Source organism: Perna viridis, chromosome 2 (assembly GCF_037379345.1).
Source record: "Perna viridis isolate PV_CMFRI_1.1 ecotype Kerala chromosome 2, ASM3737934v1, whole genome shotgun sequence".
NCBI lineage: Eukaryota > Metazoa > Mollusca > Bivalvia > Mytilida > Mytilidae > Perna > Perna viridis.
The window spans coordinates 1,450,371-1,473,644 of NC_142446.1; the positions used below are offsets into that span (position 1 = coordinate 1,450,371).

The 23,274-nt window shown below is 31.8% G+C and overlaps 1 protein-coding gene across 1 annotated transcript in view; it reads left to right on the forward strand.

The window, feature by feature from the left end:
* Positions 1-3,267: 3,267 nt before the first annotated feature.
* The window catches only part of LOC148623253 (alpha-(1,6)-fucosyltransferase-like), a 29,916-nt gene continuing 9,909 nt past the window's right edge, over positions 3,268-23,274 (forward strand). Inside the window, exons 1-7 of the mRNA XM_088564962.1 lie at positions 3,268-3,454; positions 9,691-9,879; positions 11,606-11,700; positions 13,562-13,730; positions 16,629-16,743; positions 20,227-20,464; positions 22,430-22,676. Of these exons, the coding sequence (XP_088421088.1) occupies positions 9,692-9,879; positions 11,606-11,700; positions 13,562-13,730; positions 16,629-16,743; positions 20,227-20,464; positions 22,430-22,676 (1,052 nt within the window). The 5' untranslated portion in view covers positions 3,268-3,454; position 9,691. The remainder of the gene's footprint in view (positions 3,455-9,690; positions 9,880-11,605; positions 11,701-13,561; positions 13,731-16,628; positions 16,744-20,226; positions 20,465-22,429; positions 22,677-23,274) is intronic.

Below are 23,274 nucleotides of genomic sequence, written 5' to 3' on the forward strand. Positions count from 1 at the left end.
TCAGAGGTAGCTAGATGGTTATATTTTTGGCAAACTACCGAAGAAAAAATGCCAACTTCTGCAGCTGAAACTACTGAAGTGCAACTTGCAATGATAAAAATTGTTTGCATAATGAGTGTAACGAGTTGTGAGTGTGAACGTTCAAACAGCGGCCTTGGCTTAGTAAAAACATTTCTCCGTGCAACTATGGGTCAAGGGCATTTTTAATGGGCCACCTTTGGTGCATGTACTTTACAACACAATCCTTAATCGTGATAAGATTGTGGACATGTTTGCTCGCAGACATCTATAATGTTGTGATTCGGGGCTTACAGGGGAATTTACGTTATTTTATTGTTTTTGTTTATCTCGACTTCATATTTTCTTTATTGTTGGGGAACTCGCTTACTTTGCGAGGGACAGGGACTCGGCAGGAGGGATTTTAAACAAACCAAATTCACTTTAAGTTACACCTTTTATTCTTGTCACCAGCTAAGTGACAAGAGTACTTTTCGTCCAACTTAAATAGTGAATTCGTATGGTGCCTTAAGCCAAAGTGTACATTGTCCGAAATATTGAATATCTGTATTAAAATTTTCCAACAAGTATTTTATTTCCTAAAGATGTTTGATTCGATAAAAATAATACTTTTTGCCCTTAAGAATTATATAATATTGTTTTGATTTTGGCAATACTAATTCTATTTACCCGGAGGTTATCTTTAAAACATTTCCGATGAGTATTCTGATCTTAGTTATCGTTTTATGATTATCACTTTTGCCAATAAACAACATGAATCTTATTAATATATAAAATTGACTCTTATCATTGAAAGAAATCAAATCTAAAATATCACCAATATTTTAATTAAAAATAAAACATTATTTGTTAATTCTGAAATTCTAATTTTAATCAATCTCTCATTTCAATACTAAAAATATTTCAATTCATTTAATTCGTAATTTATACCAAAATTCCAACCATCCAATGAAAATGAAACTGGATTACAGTAAAACCACGTGACGTAACTGTGAAATCTTATAACGCTAATAAAGTTATTTTGTGTATTTTAAAAAAAATAAATTTGGATCCGCCCCTAATTAACACGAATACTAGTCGAGCTGAGCTTAAACGGGGTTGACAAAATCCTCTCCGCGACACAAATTTGATAAATTGCAAGGTACAAGAACATGTAGAAAAAAATTAATGCTTAATGAACAAGAAAAAAAGAAGAAAAGTCATAAGTACCACATGCTGACGATGTCGCTCATGACCTAAACACTAAGCGTTACTACCATTGAGCAAGTGTGGCATTTGCCTTTCAAAGATGTAGGAAAAATGGTGAAAAAAATAAGCGAAAAGTGCGGATGGAAAATTATGCACCTATCTAACCTTAAAAAGTAACTTCGGGGTTGCAAAAATATTTAATGTTTTTACAGTCTCCTGTACACAGGAATAAATTCACACGATTACGTATATCTGCATGCACATCGACAAGGTCGTTATCTGGGTACTCATCGGCACTGCAGGGCCCATACTTTGATGAGGTGGATGATGAAAAACACTTTCTATTGTCTTACAAATCACATGCCTCAGGTGCAACCCTAATGAGGTAGATAATGAAACACACTTTTGTATCGTCTTGCAAATCACTTGAAGACACAAGAAAAATATGTCTGTCAATCTTTACTGTCCAAATTTTAACTCGCTTAATCCTAATGAAAAGTTAATTTGGCTACTAAATAATGAAAATTTTGATATATTGGCTTATATTTGCAACCTCATAAAACTAAGCAATATACAATCCTATGGCAAGCCAAAGTGGACAAAAATGAGCATTTTCTAATATTAAAAAATGATTTTTTTAATATTACAATATCATTTTCTAATATTACAAATTATATATCTTGTATCACAAAACACTTTTTTAATATTAAAAAATCATTTTTAATATCAAAAATTCAAATGAATTTCTAATATTAAAAAACTATTTTTGAATATTAGAAAATGGATTTGTGGTATTCAATGACGATTTTTTAATATTAGAAAATCATTTTGTAATATTGAAAAATGTGACTGATTTTCTAATATTACAAATTCATTTTCTAATATTAAAAATTTGAATTTGTAATATTACAAAATGTGTGATATTTTATAATATAACTAAATCGGGAATTTGTAATATTAGAAAATGAATTTGTAATATTAGAAAATAAAATGTATAATATTAGAAAATGACTTTGTAATATTAGAAAATGAATTTGTCGTATTAGAAAATATAAGTGTTTTCTAATATTAAAAAAATGATTTTTTTAATATTACAAATTCATTTTCTAATATTACAAATTAGATTTCTAATATCACAAAACACTGTTTTGATATTAAAAATTCAATTGAATTTCTAACATTAAAAAAAGATTTTTTTAATATAAGAAATTGATTTTCTAATTTTCGAAAAAGGATTTGTTGTATTCAATTGCGATTTTTTAATATTAGAAAATCATTTTATAATATTAAAAAATGTGACTGATTTTGCAATATTGCAAAGGGATTTTTTAATATTACAAATTCATTTTATAATATTACAAATTCATTTTATAATATTACAAAATGTGTGATATTTTATGATATTACTAAATCAGGAATTAGTACTATTAGAAAATGAATTTCTAATATTAAAAAAATGATTTTGTAATATAAAAAATTCATTTTCATACAATCCTACATCTTTAATCAAATTGTTAAATAACTCATATGTGTCTTACCCTGTGATGTTATATGTAAATGAATTGTTTTTTGTGTGGGAAAAGTTGTTATATAAAGCTTTGGTGTCCTCAGCAGTTGCATGGATCAGCAGAGAAAGCTGCTCCTTCTGCTCCGGACAAAAGGATATAACAATTTGATCCTCGGAGCCCTTTGCAACTTTAATACAACAATCTTCATTTGGGTGTTCAGTTTCACCCAAATGAAGATTGTTGTATTAAAGTATATATATAAGTAGCTAGCTGTTTTTTGTTTTTTTTTTGTTTTTGTTTTTAACATTCTTCTTCTTCTTAATAATAATAATTGAATATAAGTAGCTAGCTGTGGTTGGAACATATGCTTTTCCTGTGCCGCATCTATTCTTATTATTTATATAGTGAGTCTTCCACCGGACGGCATCGCCATGACAAGATCATTGGGTCCGAATAAATTCTTGACCGAGTTAGTCGTTGCATACATAAAATAACGATCAGCTCTGCGCTTTTTAAGAAGGCTTATATAATGGTCATACCATTATCAAAATCTACATTGAGAAAAATTTTGTTGGCAGCTCCCGGCGATAAGGGAGTTTGCTCGACACATTTTAGAGCAAATTTGAATGACTCACATTCCAAACGGCTTCTCAATGACTTTCTTCTACAAAACTTATAAGTTTTCTCAATGATCCGAACAAGTTATCACAAATTTGAACTATTGTATTCAGCCATTTCAGGTAAATATTTTCAGGTTCATCACCACCTTGCACCTTTGTCTTTGACAAAAAATGGACTTTATTTCACCACAATTTTTCCTTCTGACTTCAGACACACCTGTGCTCTTTAGAATGATAAAGCATTGCTGGAACTGGAAAATTAAAATTTTAAATATATTTTTTGTTTTAAAATCTTAAATTGAATTTGCTATGCATTTATGGGTAGCTAGAATAATTGAAAACCAGACAGAAAATCCAAAAACCTCAAATAAAATGGGTTTTGTGAATAGAGTATTTGCTTACTATGTTATTAAAACATACACTACACCCAGAGTGGAATGCTTCTCCAATGTTCCAGCTAGGACTTACATGTACATGCAAGGGCAGAGGGGAAGAAATTTTACATCATTGTTTGAAATTAAAGTCAATATGCAAAAAAATGTTCTTTAAATGAATGTTCTTTCTATCAGAAGTAGCATGTTTAACTCAACTTGAATGCTAATTTATCTCCTTTTTTTGCATCTGAAGAAGGCCTGTACACATTCATTAAGTATAATGCAGTGTCTAATCACAGTTGTATTTGATATTTAAAATTTTTGACAGAGTGCCTGTTTTATTGTTTACTCTGTAGCTAGTCTTGACAAGAGCAACCTTCATTTATAAGAAAATTTGAAGCCCAAAATATATAAAACATAGGGAAAAGCTGATAAGTTTTACATTGTATGATACAGTACAAATTTTCTAACATACAATGTAAAACATTTTTTAAGTAAAATTTTGATAATCTGTTTCCTAATAAAATGTTTTTATTCTTATATTTATATTTTAGTAGTATAATTCTCATTTGTTTTGATATGCATATTCATTTTGATTTGCCATGTACTAAAGTAATTATAACTATTGATAATTTCCTGGTTTTTATTTTATGATTATTTTTAGAAATGCTGCTTAAGTATGTTGAAATAAAACACTAAATTCTCAATAAAATATGAAGTATTAAATATTGTATAACAATGTACAAAAAATGTACCTTAAATTATTTTCTTTTCCACCAAAAAAAGAAAGACAAAATTGGAGAGCAAGTTTTTGCAGTTTTCTCTTGATAGGCAAGTCTCCTGTTTGTCAACAGCATGATTCTTAGTCAATGAATGAGGTGTAATTGTTAAATTTTACAGTTTTATAGACAATTGGAACATATTTTATTAATTTCTTTTTATTCAAAGTGAATCAGGCTTGAGAAATGTTCAGAAGCATCAATTACAAGTTTGTTTGAATTTTTTTTTCAGTGATCTTAGAACGTAACTTGCTCAGGTCAACAGGTAGAATGTTTAATTGATCTACCTATTAGGTAATTAATCAACTGATTAACGGTCATTAACAAGGGCTTGTTGTTATATCAATATAACAACATATCAATATAACAACAAACCCCAGTTGTCTAATTTATTATATAATTAAAGTTTAACGGTGAATTTATTTTGAAATTTCATAAAACCGAACACACAGCAACGCCAACATAAACGATATGAGCAGAGGTGCGCATGAGAAGGCAGGAAAGGGCAGAGGGGTGTGGTGCCCCTCTATTTGGGGCTAACTGGAACACTGTTCTGTAACATTTAAGTCAGACCTGAGTGAAACTCAGTGCTACACTGACATAATTGGAGTTTAAACACACTGATTCCACCTAGCCAACACCGACCGTTTTTATATTGTAATAGTCCTAAAATTTGATGAGGCATAATAGGGAATACAATGTATATTTAGAATACTCTAGTTAGGATGAAAATTTAGTCATGTCATTAAAAGTTGGGTTCTATTTATTTTGTACATATTTATTATTTGTTGGTGTTTACAGCTTTATGTGGAGTGTTATAGAAATATTATTTCTTATTTCTATAAAGTAAATATGTAATCTTTTGATATTTGATTTTTGCACTTTTAAATTGATAATTACTATAAATATTATAAATAAAACACTATGGATGTATTGATTGTTGTCCCAACAATTTTGATTAAAGGGACAGACTTGTAAAACTGTCTGGTGATACTTATTATTTTTAATAGTTTTAATAATTGAATCACTTCTCCAGAAGAACCAAACTACAAGCCTTCTAGATATTGTGTACTTAAGAATTAATTAGGACTCTGAACAATGCCAGTAATTTACTCAATCTATATCTTGAAGAATAAATGTTATAATACGTTATCCAGACGAGGATGAGACGGCTACCTGGGTAAGTCCTCATCAGCCGGTTGTTTTCGACCACCGAGAAAACACTTTTAGTTTCCCAAGATATTTCCAATTTAATGTATATTTCAAAGACATGTACAAGCTTTTCATGATCAGCTTTGTTAAACAATTTTGATCTTTAATTGATGCCGACCAATGTTAACAAACTCTTGATGAACCTCATACATAGTTTAGAAATTTAAGTATACAATGTCTCTGATGTGTGTCAAGTCTTTAAATGGACTTTAATGGACTATAATGCAATACCGGACGGTTATGAAGTATTAATCAAAGATAAATATTTATTTTACAATTTTCTTATATTGTTTCACATGTTATATTTGTCGATCGTTAATACCACTTGCACATGCAAATCGTTTTAATGTCCATACTATCTGTGGAGATCAATGAGATTAACTGCACTGTGCTGGTCAATGATTCTTTGTACACAATTAACAACCTGAACATAGGATGTCCCAGATATATGAGTGTAACACTTATATTTCACCCAGGAAAAATCTGACTGACACTTATTTAGGACTGATTTGAGTGTTAGAAAAACAAATGCCACTGAGTACACTGTATGTTCCCTAATTTACTTTTACAAAAAAATTGACACTGATTAGCAACTGTTTATTAATGATTTAAATCAGATTTCTCATTCTAATTCTAATTCTAATTTAATCAACTAATTAATTGGTTTTCAAAATTTGAAACTGATTAACTTTAAAAAAAATACTGTTTGTTTATTGTATTATAACAATGCCTAGAGATATTTCGACTTTGAACACTTGGAGTTAAAACAAGTTAAATCATCAACATGTATAAAACTCGTGAACTGTGCAACATAATGTTCAACCTTTATTGTATTATTAGGGATGAAACAACTGACTTGCCGGGGCAAAATGACCTTGCACTTATCGCCTCAGGACAAACAGTTAATTGGGGCAAAATGACTTGATACCTTGTTAACTACTTCTCGTAGTGTCACTGACACAGTTTTGGTGTAAACTGTGCTCTCTCTTAAGGTTCTGCTAAAGTCAAAACAAAATCTAGGACATTAATTGTCAAGATGTTAAGAATGCAATTATTATGTTTCTTTAAGCTTAATGCTTCTTTACATTCTTTTGATTACCGCTATAACCTTGGTTCCCTTGATTACTCTTAAAAAGTATTCTGCGTATATGCATATATCCTTCCTTCACAAAACATTTTACTACAGCCATATTTTGCTTCAACAGAAGTGTAAACATCAAATTTTGAAATAAATATACAGATTTACCAGAACCGATTTTTGTTCAGAAATACTAATATACTACATGCTACAAATAGCCTACATGTAAATATCTAGTGCAGTGTAAACTAGCTATAATTTGTGACAAATTGACAGATTTGAATGAGAATTTTGATATTTTATATTATTGGTGTTGGTATTTAGCTGGATTATGGCATAAACTATCTCAGTTCATCTAAATTCAAAGAAATGGCAATTTTTTCAAGAAAATTGATACTAGCTTAGACTGCAAAATACATTTGGGAACAGGACTACCACTATATGAATTTTAGACTTCAAATCTTGATTTTGACAACTAGATTTATTCTAAAGTATGTTGTTTATATTTTTGTTGTTAATGTTGTATAGAAGTTATAAAACATATTTTCGGCTTGTGCTTGTGTTTTAAATACAAATAAAAATGCATTTAGCAGTGTGTTGGTGCTAAATTTAATATATTGTTAAAACTATGAATGAAAACTTTTCATTAAGGAATGTCCTAGATATTGACTTTAGCTGAACCTTAAAGGCTGTTCGGGAACTGTGAAAAAGTTGGGGAAAAGAATTAAAAATTGTGCTTGAGAGAAAAAAAATATGGTTCCTAGTTCAATTCTGGAATCTACAGGCTGATAGATGTACATTTTTACTGTTGCTTTTGCCTATTTTTTTTTATGTCAGTTGAAATTTTGCTTTTGGAATCTACATGTTGATATCATTATTATTGCCAAAATTTAATTTTAGTTGAAATATATTAGAAAAATCTGTATTTGTTGACATCCTCACATGATTGTATGATGTAGTTTAGTCAGAGTTGTTGCATGGCCATCATATACAAAGGATGCTAATTTTGCATTGGAACCACTCAAAAACATATTTTGTCTCTGGATCTTAAAAAAAATGGTATAGTTTTTAAATCTTTCACTAAGTACTTATCTTTGGCCATTACCAATAAAACAATGAAATCAATTGAATATTATGCCAATTCTCTTTAACATCGCACCAATGTACTTCTGTGAAAATTATCAAAAATTTAATGAAAATGAAATAAAGGCAATCAGCTCCTGGATGTCAACTATGTAGGTCTGGTATGAATAAATTATTTCTGCTGTAAAAATGTAGAATATTTTTCTACTGTAGTACCATGGGGTACAGCCACAATTCCAACTTTTTATGTGTCACATTGTTCTGACCCCAGTCCCACATATCCACGAAACGGTATCCAAATAAACAAGGGATGGGTCCTAGGGTCAGAAGAAATTAAGACTATCAAAGTATACTTGTATGTATTCCTTTTATTGTATTATCTTTGTAATGTTCATTAAGTAGTATTAAATAGTTATGCAAATTTTGTTCAAAATTTATTTGGTTTTTCAGTGTTTTAGCTCACCCAGAAAGTTCCATGTGAGCTTTTGTCATCACTTTACATACATTGTCTTCTGTCTTTGCAGTTGTTGTTCTAACAAAAATATTCTCCTCTGAAACTGCTCTCTAATTGAATAATAATAGGCAGTTTTCAACCTATACAAGGAACTCATTTTCAAATACAGATGTTCTTGTAAACGATTAATACATGTGGGTATCTCCCACCCTATATTTTATGGTAATATTGTCACAAAGCATGGAAAGCTCAATACTCACCCAAAAATTTGACAAAACTCTAGAATAGACTTATTTGTAAGGGATATACCGGTAGTTACGATATTTTTGTCAAATTGTTAAGGCTAGCTTTTTTGGTATAAACATTGATTCGCTCGTAGGGTCTTTACTTAGAAACTAACACATTATATTTAAAAGCCATTTTTGGCATGGCATGGGTTGTGTCCTTATTGTATGACTTATGATGTACCATGGTTCCCAACCCTGCATGGGTAGAATTTGGATTGATATTTCATACGATGAGGACATGGCTTTTTGTAGGTTTAAACTGGTCTGGAGCTGGCATTTCAGTTAACTGCTGGTAGTCGTTTGTTTTTGCATTTGTGTAACTTATAATCAGTTTTTTTATTTCTGTTTTATCAAGGGACTCAGACCTTTACAAACTGATAATTTGGGTGTGTTTAATTGTATAATATTTTTTCCACAGTGGTTAGATTTAAAAAGGGTTGTGATCATGCCAAAGTACATTAACCTTGCCACATATTTGCGCCTGTCCCAAGTTGGGAACTTTGGCCTCTGTATATTTCATTTTCACTTTCAGTTTTACATTTGTGTTGCTTGAGTCTGCAAGGGCAACTGTTTCGCTGTACCTGTGTATAATGTTGTTTTAGGGCAAACTGCAGCCTGCCCTTAAAGGCTTTGGTGGGAAAGTTTCTTGTTTCTCATTGAAGAATGATGGGGGGGGGGGGGGGGCTTTGAGCTGACCTTTTTCATCTTTTGGGATTGTTGTCGCTTTGACATATTTACCACATCCATTCTTGTTATAATCACATTATTATAACAAACTCTTATCTCTTGGTGAACAAAAAGTGATTTTTAATGGGTTTTTTTTTTCAAACAAAATTACTTGTATTTTATGCTGACTTAGTTTTTTCATTGAATTAAGTTTTTTTTTTATGTTGAACAGGCAACTGTATAAATGCATTAGTTATTTAACCAGGGCATGGGTTGAACATATAACATTTTTGTAGCCAACACCATATTTTTCAATTTACTAATTTTATCTTTCATTATAGGAAAAGAAAAAGTTTTAAGTGTCCAAATCAAATTCTTTGATTAACTTTCTTTCTTACCTTATCATCCTATTTCTTATTTTAGAATGAAGACTTGGAAAATCATTGGAGTGCTGTTATTTCTCTGGATTGGTATACTTATGTATATGGGTAGTTCCTTTACATCAGAAACCAACACAAGTGATTTGGAAAGGCAACTTAAAAGAGCTTTGAGAGAATTGGAACAACTGAAATCCCAAAATGAGCAGCTCAAGTCTTTAGCTCAAGATCTCAGGTATATCATTTGGTCCATCATTGAATGTTGAAATCTCAAGATTGGGATCTCAGGAGTAACATTTGGTCCATTATTGTTGAAATCTCGTGATTAGGATGATAAGTTTAACATTTAGTCAAACATTAATTGTTTAAATCTTCTGAAGATCCAAGTTACACAATTGTTTCATCATTAAATGTTGAAATCTCAGGAGTAACATTTTGTCCATTTTTGAAACAATAGTTAATAAAGAAATAGAACTCAAATGAAAGAAAAAAGTCAATTTTCATTGTGTGTGACCATAAGACTTTTATCCACACCATTTTAATGTTTATTTATAGTTTAAATATCATAACAACTGAAAAGAGAATTTTACATATTATATCCCCTGCTAACAAATATTGGGGATATACTATATAGGAATCACCATATATGTTTATCCATTGTCTGTCCATACATGACAAATCCTCCTCAATTACTCAAGAGTTTTTTTAAAAATAAATGTAGGGCATCTGACCAAAATTAAAATTGAAGTTTCTTTCCCCTTACCCTACATACCCATAAAAATGGACCCTGTCCAAGTAATGTTATTGTCATTCTTTAACAAGATTTTTTGAAAGAAAATTAAAGCAACATATCTCACTTCTTTGATGATAGTTTTTACAGAATCAGGTGAACTTTGGGGAACAAATAGGGTTGGGTATATTTCCCCTAACTACCCAAATCCAGGAGTTGGAGTTGGCTATATTTTCCCTACCTAACTACCCCAAGCAATTAGGTAGGGTTGGGTATATTTTCCCTAATTACCCATAGCCAGGAGGTAAATTTGGGTATATTTACCTTACCTAAATACCCAAAGTCAGGACTTAGGGTTGGGTATATTTTCCCTAACTACCCAAAGCCAGGAGGTAGAGTTGGGTATATTTTCCATAATTACCCATAGCGAGTAGGTAAATTTGGGTATATTTTCCCTACCTAACTACGTCAAGCCAAGAGCTAGGGTTGAGCAAGAGGAAACCAACATTATTTTAAGTGTGGCCTCATATTTATTTTGTAACTACTGTTCCATGCCTGCAAAGGGCAACATTCTAACTCATGGGTTTACATATTAAAACCCTGTAAGTGCAACTTCTCTTTAAGCCTTCAAGAGGTTTTGATGAAATTTTATAGGATGGATGGGCATTATATATAGATGTGAACGAAGGACAAGTAAAACTTGACATTTGGACAAGTAAAAGGTTTATCCTTCTAGCTCAAAGTGCAACCTATTTTTTATTTCTGGAACTTGCATCAGAATTTAAACCTCAGTCCATTAAGGAATCTATTAATTGTTTAATGTCTTCTAAGGGAGATGATCCAACTTCAAGATTTTATGTGTTGAAATCTTGTAATGTCATCTCCTCAATCCTGCAAGGGATTTTGATAAAATTGTATATGAAAGTTAGGAATCATATGCAGATGTGCATGAAGAATAAAATTATTGTTTAGTGACCTCAAAGGTGGATGATACAACTTAAAGGTTTAACGTGTTATAAGACCTTGTAAATGCAACTCTGCTTTGACCATTCAGGGAATTTTGATGAAAATTTTGATGAAGGCATTTCATCAAGTGCAGATTGTTCAATGCCTGGAATAGGAGATACTAAGAAATCGAATGAATGGGTCCAACCTTTAAGTTCATTTGAAGTAGGAGGTATTGTTTTTTTGAGCTTGTGTGCCATTTTTCTAGTTAAATTGCTATTTGCAGCAAAGATAAAAGCCATGATGGTAGAAGCAAGGAAGTAGAAGAAAGGTTAAATAAAATTGAAGTAGAAAAAACACAAAGTAAAGAAACTTGTAAAGGTATGTACATGGATGTTTCAGTCTACTTGTGTCTATTGTCTCAACTTAACTATTCAGTCACTTAGATTTAGTGATATAGTGACAACTAGTGAAATTAAAATTAAGAATAAGCCAATATACACTTAATGTAGTTGATGATAACTATTCCTACTCTTTTCTCTTTTTTTACCTAAACTGTTATAAGAAATATTGTTAACTATTTCTACAGCAATCTTGTAAGATAAAGACTATTCCTACTGCCATCTGGTAAGATAAAAACTATTCCTACTGCCATTTTACAAGATAAAGACTATTCCTACTGCCGTCTTGTAAGAGATAGATTATTCCTTCTGCCATTTTGTAAGAGATAGACTATTCCTTGTGCCATCTTGTAAGATAAAGGCTATTCCTACTGCCATCTTGTAAGAGATAGGCTATTCCTACTGCCATCTTGTACGAGATAGACAGGGGTTGAAAATATTTTTGGGTAGACCCGAGCCCTGGACTTTTTCATCTTTTGTACACTAAGGCAATATCGAACAATATTGCGTCAAGTCCCAATCGATATGAATGCAATTTTGTTATCTGATATTCTATGTTTGCAGGAAAGAAGACACAGTGTCAATTGATTCAGTCTGCCAGTCTGATGTCTTGTCATCAGCTTTCCGTTTCTGCGTTTTTTTAATTGTGAAATTGTAATTGAGCAACGATATTTTCCTCAAAAGTTTATTAACGAAATTTGATCTTTATCATTCCAGCGCTTGATTAATAAAATTTGTAGTATGACAAAAAATGTGTCTGATCAAGCGCAGGTGTGATTCAGACTTGAGAATGACTAATCAATAGATCAATCTAGTGACTACCTATTCGAAAAATAAAGTTATAACTATTTATAGGTCAGGGAATAGATCGACAAACATGGTCCAAATAATGACAACAAAATCTTTCAAAAAAGAGTTTTTATTTTTTTAGATTTGCCATGCCCGACGGACTTATTTCATTGAAAAATGGCAAGTCCGAGGTGCAATTTTTTTAGTCCCAGGCATCAGGGTTTAGGAATTTTCAACCCCTGGATAGACTATTCCTACTGCCATCTTGTAAGATAAAGACTATTCCTTCTACCATCTTGTAAGATAGAGACTATTCCTTCTGCAATTTTGTAAGATAAAAGCTATTCCTACTGCCATTTTGTAATATATAGACTATAATTCCCATAGTAGTATATATCTTGGATTTTGATTTGCCAGGACACATCTTTACTCATCCCATGTACCCTGGTTGCTAGGCCATATACATGTTCCAAGGTGTAACTAACTATTTTCATGTTTAGCATCATTAACACAAGGCCCACTTAAAGGATATCAGAGTGATTGACATTTAATATTGTCTTTTGCTTGGAAGAAAAAAAAATCACTTGGAACATTTTCTAGCAAAATCAGAAACATATTTTCCAGTTCAATGACTTATATTACAGTATGTGTGGTTGTTTTCACTTAGTTCACAAACTGTATTTATATTTATCCCCTATATGCAAATTAACTTTATTGATGTCATGTAGTAGTGCTGGAGAATATGGCACTAAAATCAATATACCAGTAATAAAAAGCTCTTTTATAAATATATGGAGTATCAACCCTCAACCTTTATCACCCTTGACCCTTTGGATGGTAAGGGAGTCTTGTATTGATACGACATGTGATACAGATTTTGACATGTCACGTTCGTTATATTATATATTTTATACTATACTTCAAGTGTGTGGTATAGGGTAATCAATATAGGGTTTAAACAATTTCTTATGATGCATAAACAAAAAAAGATATATTTTATTCTAAATAAATAATATATACTTACATAATCTTCAAACATTTTATATTTTCAGCTGGTGTATATTCCCTTGTCCATGAGATTCAGCAGAGAAAGGTTGATCGAGACGTGACAGAATTCTGGTTTTACATGAGAAATCAGCTTGAGAAATTGAAATCCAGTGGAAGTGCTGATGTAACAGCACATGTTGACACTGTTGTCAAACTTGCTGCTAATTACCAAAGGTAATCTCTTGAGTGGAATGCTCCTTTTTCAAATCTGGATTTGATTTTACTGTTAAGATTATTTAATGACTGTATGTTTTCTTCAAATTAGGCCAGTTTCCTCATTTTGTTGGCCTCATAAATAGTCTTAAATGCATATATTGAAGTTAAAATTATTACTGAATCCTGGTTTAATAAATTACAGGCTATTATGACTTAATTTTTATGTAAGAATGACTGACCAAATATTATTCTTAAACAGTCAGAAAATACAGGACGCAAGCATAGGACAGATTAATGCTATTCATAAAACAATATCAAGGTGGTTGGCATATGCACCCTATATTTCTTGATATCTCATGAAATGAGCCGGGTTTAAAAATGGTTTCTGTGGAGGAAATAACACATTTTCATGGGAACAATTTGGGATTTAATATGCAGCTTGACCTTGATGGGTTGTACTTGTACAACATGCTAACTTTTTGGCTTGGTTACCCACCTTAATGGGTTACACAGCAGGTAAGCGATTTGGCTTGTTTGCTCAGCTTGATGGGTAACACATCATTTAAGCTTTTTGTCTTGTTTTCCTGCCATGATAATTATACCCCGCTCAGAAGGGGAAGGGGTATACTGTTTTACCCTTGTCCATGTTTCCGTTTGTCTTTGTTTCTGTGTTTCCATTAATACACTTTTTTGTCACAGTTTTCTCAGCAAATTTTCGTCACACTTTTTTTTAAGCAACTACTCATCACAGTGGCTTGAAATTTTAATACTTTCTTCCAGAAGGTATGTTGTATGGTGTGATATGTTTTCAGAAAAATCCAACAACAACTTCCTATTTACCAAAGGACTTTGTTTATGTTCCTTAATTGTGATTGAAAGCAGGGGTATCACTGGTGAGCCATTGCTCACAGATTTCTTGTTTGTACCCATTAACTTCCTCTTTGTTGGATCAGTTGCCTCTTTATAGTTTAATCTGTTCATCTGTGTTAATATGTCACACCATAACTCGATATCTTCTCATTCAGTAAACTCGAAACTTTACACAATTGTTTGTTATAATTGTTTTAATAGTCTTACAATTTGTATATTTTTTTAAAGAAAACTCCAGTTTTAGTTTCCGAGTTATGAAACTTTATCTAAAAATAGTGTTGAGGGTCAAGATTTTACTTGTTCTTCCATATTTTGGAAATGTCATGTTAGATTTACTTTTAACTATACATAGTTTCTTGTTACAATTGTTTGAAGGTCTGTATTCATTTTGATGAAATTTTTATTTTTATTATTAGTGTGATCGACAATTTTTTATGGGTTTTTTCCCCATGTTACTCCTCAACTTGTATAATTAACTTCACACTTTACACAATTATTTGTTGTAATTGTCTAAGAGTTTTAATTGTTTTTGCTGTAGTTATTTTTTTTGTTATAGGATACTTTCATATTTTTTATGTTTTTTTCTCACATTATGTAATGTACCTTGAAAATCTCCCGTTCAATGAACATGATGAAGTTAAACTTTTACACAGTTGTTTTTATTATAATCCTCTGATTGTCTGTTTTTTTTCTGAAAATATTTTATTTTTAGTTTCAAAGTTTTTTCATATTTTTTGTTAGCATGTTGCACTGTAACTTGAGAACCTAACCCCTGTATTTCTACTAAAACATCTCATTTTATAAGAAGTCTAACATGTTACAAAAATTCGTCAATTGTAAGGGTAAACTTCAGGGTAAAAGCTCAATTTTTCCCTGCATCATGAGGACATACATATCATATGATGTTAATGTAAGGACACAACAGTTAAATTGTTCACTATTTAAATTCGTTTTTGTAAGGAAATCAACAAATAAATCCTGCAACATACTTAATGAATATACTTACTCATAGATCTACTAAAGCATGACCTCTGACGTCTACAGAATATACTTACTTATAGATCTACTAAAGCATGACCTCTGACCTCTACAGAATATACTGACTTATAGATCTACTAAAGCATGACCTCTGACCTCTACAGAATATACTTATAGATCTACTAAAGCATGACCTCTGACCTCTACAGAATATACTTATAGATCTACTAAAGCATGACCTCTGACCTCTACAGAATATACTTTACTTATAGATCTACTAAAGCATGACCTCTGAACTCTACAGAATATACTTACTTATAGATCTACTAAAGCATGACCTCTGATCTCTACAGAATATACTTTACTTATAGATCTACTAAAGCATGATCTCTGACCTCTACAGAATATACTTATAGATCTACTAAAGCATGACCTCTGAACTCTACAAAATATACTTACTTATAGATCTACTAAAGCATGACCTCTGATCTCTACAGAATATACTTTACTTATAGATCTACTAAAGCATGACCTCAGACCTCTACAGAATATACTTATAGATCTACTAAAGCATGACCTCTGATCTCTACAGAATATACTTTACTTATAGATCTACTAAAGCATGACCTCTGACCTCTACAGAATATACATTACTTATAGATCTACTAAAGCATGACTCTGATCTCTGCAGAATATACTTACTTATAGATCTACTAAAGCATGACCTCTGACCTCTACAGAATATACTTACTTATAGACCTACTAAAGCATGACCTCTGATCTGTACAGAATATACTTTACTTATAGATCTACTAAAGCATGACCTCTGACCTCTACAGAATATACTTATAGATCTACTAAAGCATGATCTCTGACCTCTACAGAATATACTTATAGATCTACTAAAGCATGACCTCTGACCTCTACAGAATATACTTTACTTATAGATCTACTAAAGCATGACTCTGATCTCTTTGTAAAACATTATATTTCTCTGATAGAAGGGTTTTCATTGGTTGTAAATTAGCATATGTTATGATTGATATGATTGTTTCACTATATTGACAGAACTGTTAAAACAGACATGAGATCTTTGATGGACATAGATGACATGGATCAATGGAGAAAACAGGAGTCCAAAGAACTTGGAGAATTAGTTCAGAAGAGATTACATTATATCCAAGTAAATAGAATGGATTAAGTTTTTGTTATTCATCATTTTATAAGTCACCCCTGTTTATATTGAAAATGTGTTTTGTTAGTATGACACTTTTATATGGTCTTTCTTAAAGCAGGATCATGTAAACTTCAACTCACAAAATTTTGAACTGTTAAGAGAGGTGATATATTTGTGTACTAATTTTTGCAGTGTTCTAATTTTCCCAGTTTTTGTGGTGGACAGAAGTGTGAAAAATAGTACCCACGTAGTTGATTCTTAACACTATTTAATGTTAATTATTTTTCAAACCGTGAAAATTTATGTTTGGGAATATGTTAATATGTTCACTTGATAGAATCTGTGAAAATTAGAAACCACAAGAATTATTACAGCACTGGTATATTAGAAAGTACATATAATTATTGATCTTTAACTTTGATTGGTGATTGGAAATTTTGTCCAGATTTGGTACAGTTTTGGGATTTATTCAGGTAGAATCATGGTGGATGTAATGGTGACATCTTAAATATATAAATCTCACTAGCTAATTTCATGAAGCTTGGTTTTTACTGTTTCATCAAAGTTTATATCAGAGAATGTCTCTATTTAGTGAGAAGTGATTTTGATAAAAATGAGTGCCTGGTTCATATCAGCAAAGTATAGGTGATTTCCCTGATGATCTACATGATTGTATGTTGAATAAATTCAGAACCTTAGTGAGTTTGGTTGAATTATTCAACTGACCTTGTTACAATAACTAAATTAGCTTATTTATTTTTTTCTTTTCTTTAAAAGGTGCAGTGGTAGCATAGTGACATCTAAACAGCTTGATATTTTTAGCACTAGTATCTTCACTAAGGTTTGACATTTGTGCTTGTATCAAGCTGCAAAATTCAGTATTTTATTGTTAAGATACAGCACTATATATATTAAAGTCTCACTTTTCTCACCTTTTAGACAAGGGTATTCCTATTTAGGCCAAGTGAGATTTTCTCTCTCATTGGTGAGATCAAGCATGTAACACTTGCGATGTCAAAATAAAATGTTTATACCTCAACTCAATGAGTGGGTGGTACATTACAATCAAAGTGTCTGTCTGTCATTCCAATGAACCCTCCAAATTATGTCACAATATCTCAGCTCCCAATGGATGGATTAATTTCAAATTTGGTTTGTGGCTTTATTTAGATGGGCATATGTTGTAAGCAATTTTGGCTGCAATCTTATATCATCTTGTTTCATGAGACTTGGCCATTTTTCATTTCATGGAGATAATTTGCTTCACAAAAATCTTAGCGTCCAATGGATGGATTTATTTTAGTGTGTCACTTAATATATAGATTGGGCATATGTTGTAAGCAATTTTGGGTGCTGTCCAATATAGTCTTCCTGTATGAGTAGGGGTATGTCTACTACATTAATGTCTATAATGTCTTGTAAATACAAAGCAATGACAACAAGCACAGGGTTCTGAAACTGTCATCTTTTCACAAAATTGATTTTTAAATTTAAACAAGATATTATATCAATAGAGACAGTTTAGATCACATTGCCACAAAGCTTATAACTCATTTAATTTACAGAATTTTAAATTATGATAGTTTTTTTTATCGTGGTTTTATTATGTTGTTTTCATTGTTAGGACTTTAGTAAATTGAATGTCATGCAATTTTAATGTTATTTTTATTTTCTGCTAAAGGAAGCATCCTTTATGAAATGGGATCATACTATTCTGAAAAAAAGGGACCAAAAGGTTTAAATAGGTGTTTATTTAAAATTGGTGTAAAAGGTTTATTTCTTATTTAATTTTGATAAAATTTTAAAAATTTGTTCCTTAAATGAGTTTTTTTAACAGATTCTAAACAGCAATTTAGTCAGTTTATAGGGGTATAAGTGGGTCACATCCTAAAAATCAACTTAGTAATTTTTTAGATTTTGAATATCTTTTTCTTTGGATTTCTCATGAAAATCTGTGCCTGCATTTTTCAATCAGGCAGAATATCTCTTGCCATTTATCAGTTACAAGGGGTCTGCAGGTGTCTAAAAGGTAATTTTTTGAAGGCAATATGAAAAAAAAAATTTGTCTGATTTAAACGATTTTTTTTTTTACAGAAAATTTTTTTCCATCTTAAACCATGTCAGAGATTAAGAGGTCCAAAATGGTCCATACCCTTGTGCACTGCTAATTTAAGTGTGTATTGAGTGATTGAAACAAAATCGTGCTTTACAAACTGATTATCCAAGACTGCTTTTCAGTAAAAAATAATTAGCCAATCTACCATTTTTAGCATGTGTCAAATATGAATTGTGTCAAAATTTGTTCCTTATGTATAGCATTCAAAAGGCTATGGTTGAACCATGCTGTGCTCAGTGAAGCTTTTTATTAAATACGGTCTTAAAGAATTTGGTCTATGAACATTTTGCAGAGATATAAAAGAAACTTTGCTTTATATTTCTTACGACTGTATGCACATTAGGAATATAATGATTGCATTAGTACGGTATTGGGGTTCTGAAATATCTTCAAGTATTGCATTTCTTAATGTCATTAGTTTATATTTTCCGTATGCAAATAGAAACTAATGGCTGCAAATTGAATATATCCAAGTTTTTAATAAAAATAATAAGATATAATCAGGAGTCCAATATATACTGTATTAAACTATTTATAGGAATTTTTGTCATGTTTTTTTAGCATGTGTTTTTTCCCATTTTTTTTTTTAATTCAACAAAAAAATTTTAAGAGAGAATAAAAATCAAAAACAAAAAATACAAGACTTGGAAAACTCAGTCATCCCCTTGAGTAAGATTTAAGAGAATTTATCCTTTAATTCTCAGACACTGTGTGTGACAGTTTATATTTGGTGTCTGTTGTATTGTGTATTGGTTTCTCTTCTGTCCGAACTTATTGAAAATATGTGCAATTTTTGATTGATTTTACATATTTATACCTCACTTACCATTTGTTATATTGGTTTACCTGTTAAGTGGGTTTTTTTTTCTGGTACAGGGACTCGACTTTTCTGAAAGAGTCCATCATATGAGATTGCTCATTGAAGTTATAGGTTTCAGGGGCATTATGTCTTACTTCTGTATGTACATATGTTCATACATACATCTGTACTATAAATTAAATTAACTAAAATCTGGAAACTGTTGATGAGAATTAAAACAAATATAACTTGGCTTACAGCTTCAGCATGTTGTGTGTAACACATCCTTTTCCTCCTTACTGAGGGTCAAAGTGTAAATTAGAATCTCTTCTGATTTAAATATTGTGTAGTTACAACATGATGAGTTGTGTGGTGTCTGAGATATTCAGTTCAATCCACTACCTGCTTACCAGTATCTACCTGAATTATATAGTTCATGTAATAATTTTTCATTAACTAAAACTTGAAAACTGTTCACAAGAAGGATATGCAATTAGGTATGCATAATTGAGCTTTCTGAGGTGCTCAGTTCTCCTCTATCCGTTTGTTTTAGTGTTTGGCTTTTTTTTTTCAGAACCCGAAGAATTGTAAGAAAGCTAAGAAAGTTGTATGTAACTTAAGTAAAGGATGTGGCTATGGGTGTCAACTGCACCATGTTGTGTACTGTCTTATTACTGCATATGCAATGGAGAGGACGTTGGTATTGGAGTCTAAGGGATGGCGCTATGCTTCAGGAGGATGGGAATCAGTGTTTCTACCTCTCAGTTCAACATGTATGGATAGACAGGGACAAACAGCTAGACATTGGTCAGGTATGGGAGTTATAACAAACTCTACTAAACTGAGGTATAAAAATCTTTAATAAATTCAGTAATGGCAATTTCTACAAAAGTTAGGTGAAATTATCTCTACAAAAAAAAACATACGTCAGATATGGCAATTCCTAAAAAATTCTATGATATGGCAATCCCAACCTAAGTCCTACAAAAATCAGTGATGGCAAGCCCTACAAAAGTCAGGTATGGCAATACCAACTTAAGTCCTACAAGAATTAGTGATGGCATGCCCTACAAAAGTCAGGTATGGCAATCCCAACTTAAGTCCTACAAAAGTCAGTGATGGCAAGCCCAACATAAGTAAGGTAGGGCAAACTCAACTTATGTCCTACAAAAGTCAGTGATGGCAAGCCCTACAAAAGTCAGGTAATGCAATCCTACTGAAGTCCTTATTTTGTTCCAGGTTGGCAATCTATACATTGATCAGGTTGTCTGGTATGGCAATCATTTTATTGGTCTGGTATGGCAATCTCTAAATTTGTCATACATGGAAATCTACATTGATCCAGTATGGAAATCCTTACCATTTCTCTCTGTTGGTCCAGTATGGCAATCTTGATAGTGATTTTGTATGGCTCGGGTAGCGCAATCAATGTTTTTTTGCAACATTAGCTTTCTTACTTATACCCCTACATAGTTTATGGAGTATGTACCTATTTATCATTGGTCTGTTAATTCATCTGTCTACATATCTTGAAAGGGCAACCTCTCCCAAATTGCTCAAGGATTTCTTAACAATTTTGTATAGGAAGGTTAGGCATTAAATGTAGGTGAGTGTTTAGTATAATAATCATTGATAGATGCCTGTAAAGGGAAGTATACCAATAGAAGAGTCCTTGTAAGCCTAACTTCTAATCTGCTCAAGGGATTTTTAGGAAATTTTGTTGGAAGGTTGAGCATAATCTATACATGAAGAAAGGTTGTCTAATATTAAATTCTTATATAAGCAACTCCAAAATCAGTCAAGGGATTTAAGGTGCAACTCTTCAACTGCCCATTGAATTTTGACAACTTTAATGGGAAGATTAAGCATCATCTTGTTTGTTGATTCTGTAGGCCAACATGCATTTTTTCACTGTCATTTTTTGTCTGTTGCTCTGACCATATTGATTCTCTGGCTAAAAGGAACAACTGAAAAATGACAATTATACTCATTCCAGTTAAAATACCAAAATAATCCTTGAAACTGACACTTGGTTCTTTATAAATAAGACATTTCTTGAGTTTAAATTTTATTTTATCCATCTTTTTATCAAGCATTCCATGATTTCAAAGTCTCAGATATACTTTGCCTCAAGTAATTAATAGCACTGATATTCTTGCATTACATCTGAGTTTTGGTTGAAATTTAGTTCTAGTTCAATACTACTTTTTTGTCTGACTCAGGTCAAAGTTCATTAGAAATATTTTGCCATATGTAGATATTCATGAAGGAGGATAATTATTGTCTTATGCTTGCAAAGGGAGATGTCCAACTAATGGGTTTTACATTTTAAAAAATTGTAAGAGCAACTCCTAAACCATTCAAGGGGTTTTAATGAAATGTTATAGGAAGGTGAGGCATCATATGTGGATTTGCATAAAGATTGTTGCAAATAGGTATAATTCTACTTAAGGGTTTAACATGATTCAAGTCCATTTGAAGTAGATGTATTCCTTTTGTGAGCTTTCTGCCAATATTTCAAGCTAAATTTGTTTTGAATGATCATTAATCTACAAGAAAACATGAAAAGAAGAATGATTGTTACTGCAAGAAGTGAGGTTTGTGATTTGGAAGGTATATAATTATGAAAACAGTACCACCTAACATAAGTAGTTAGCCAAAATATAATGAATACAAAAAAAATGTTTATATAATCAGATGTACATGTGGTATTTGCTTATTGAATGTTATGTGGCAACTTATTCTTTGGATAATCAATATACAATCCTATCTTACAGATCCTAGAAACCTTGCCAACGAGATGGTTATAGAAATGCCAATAATAGATAGCTTACATCCACGACCTGATTTTTTGCCATTAGCCATACCAGAAGATTTAGCTCCAAGACTAATCAAATTCCATGGAAATCCATCAGTATGGTGGATAGGGCAAATGGTGAAATACTTGACCCGCCCCCAAGTTCATCTCACTACAGATATCAGTGTTGCACATACAAAGTTCAAGTTCTCTGGTCCTATTGTTGGGTAGGTGTCATAATATATCTGGTCCTGTTGTTGGATAGGTATCATAAGATATCTGGTCCTGTTGTTGGGTAGGTGTCATAAGATATCTGGTCCTGTTGTTGGGTAGGTGTCATAAGATATCTGGTTCTGTTGTTGTGTAGATAACATAATATATCTGGTCCTGTTGTTGGGTAGGTATCATAATATATCTGGTCCTGTTGTTGGGTAGGTGTCATAATATATCTGGTCCTGTTGTTGGGTGGGTATCATAATATATCTGGTTCTGTTGTTGTGTAGATAACATAATATATCTGGTCCTGTTGTTGGGTAGGTATCATAATATATCTGGTTCTGTTGTTGTGTAGATAACATAATATATCTGGTCCTGTTGTTGTGAAGGTAACATAACCAATCTGGTCCTGTTGTTGGGTAGGTATCATAATATATCTGGATATCTGGTCCTGTTGTTGGGTAGGTGTCATAATATATCTGGTCCTGTTGTTGGGTAGGTGTCATAATATATCTGGTCCTGTTGTTGGGTGGGTATCATAATATATGTATATCTGGTCCTGTTGTTGGGTAGGTGTCATAATATATCTGGTCCTGTTGTTGTGCAGGT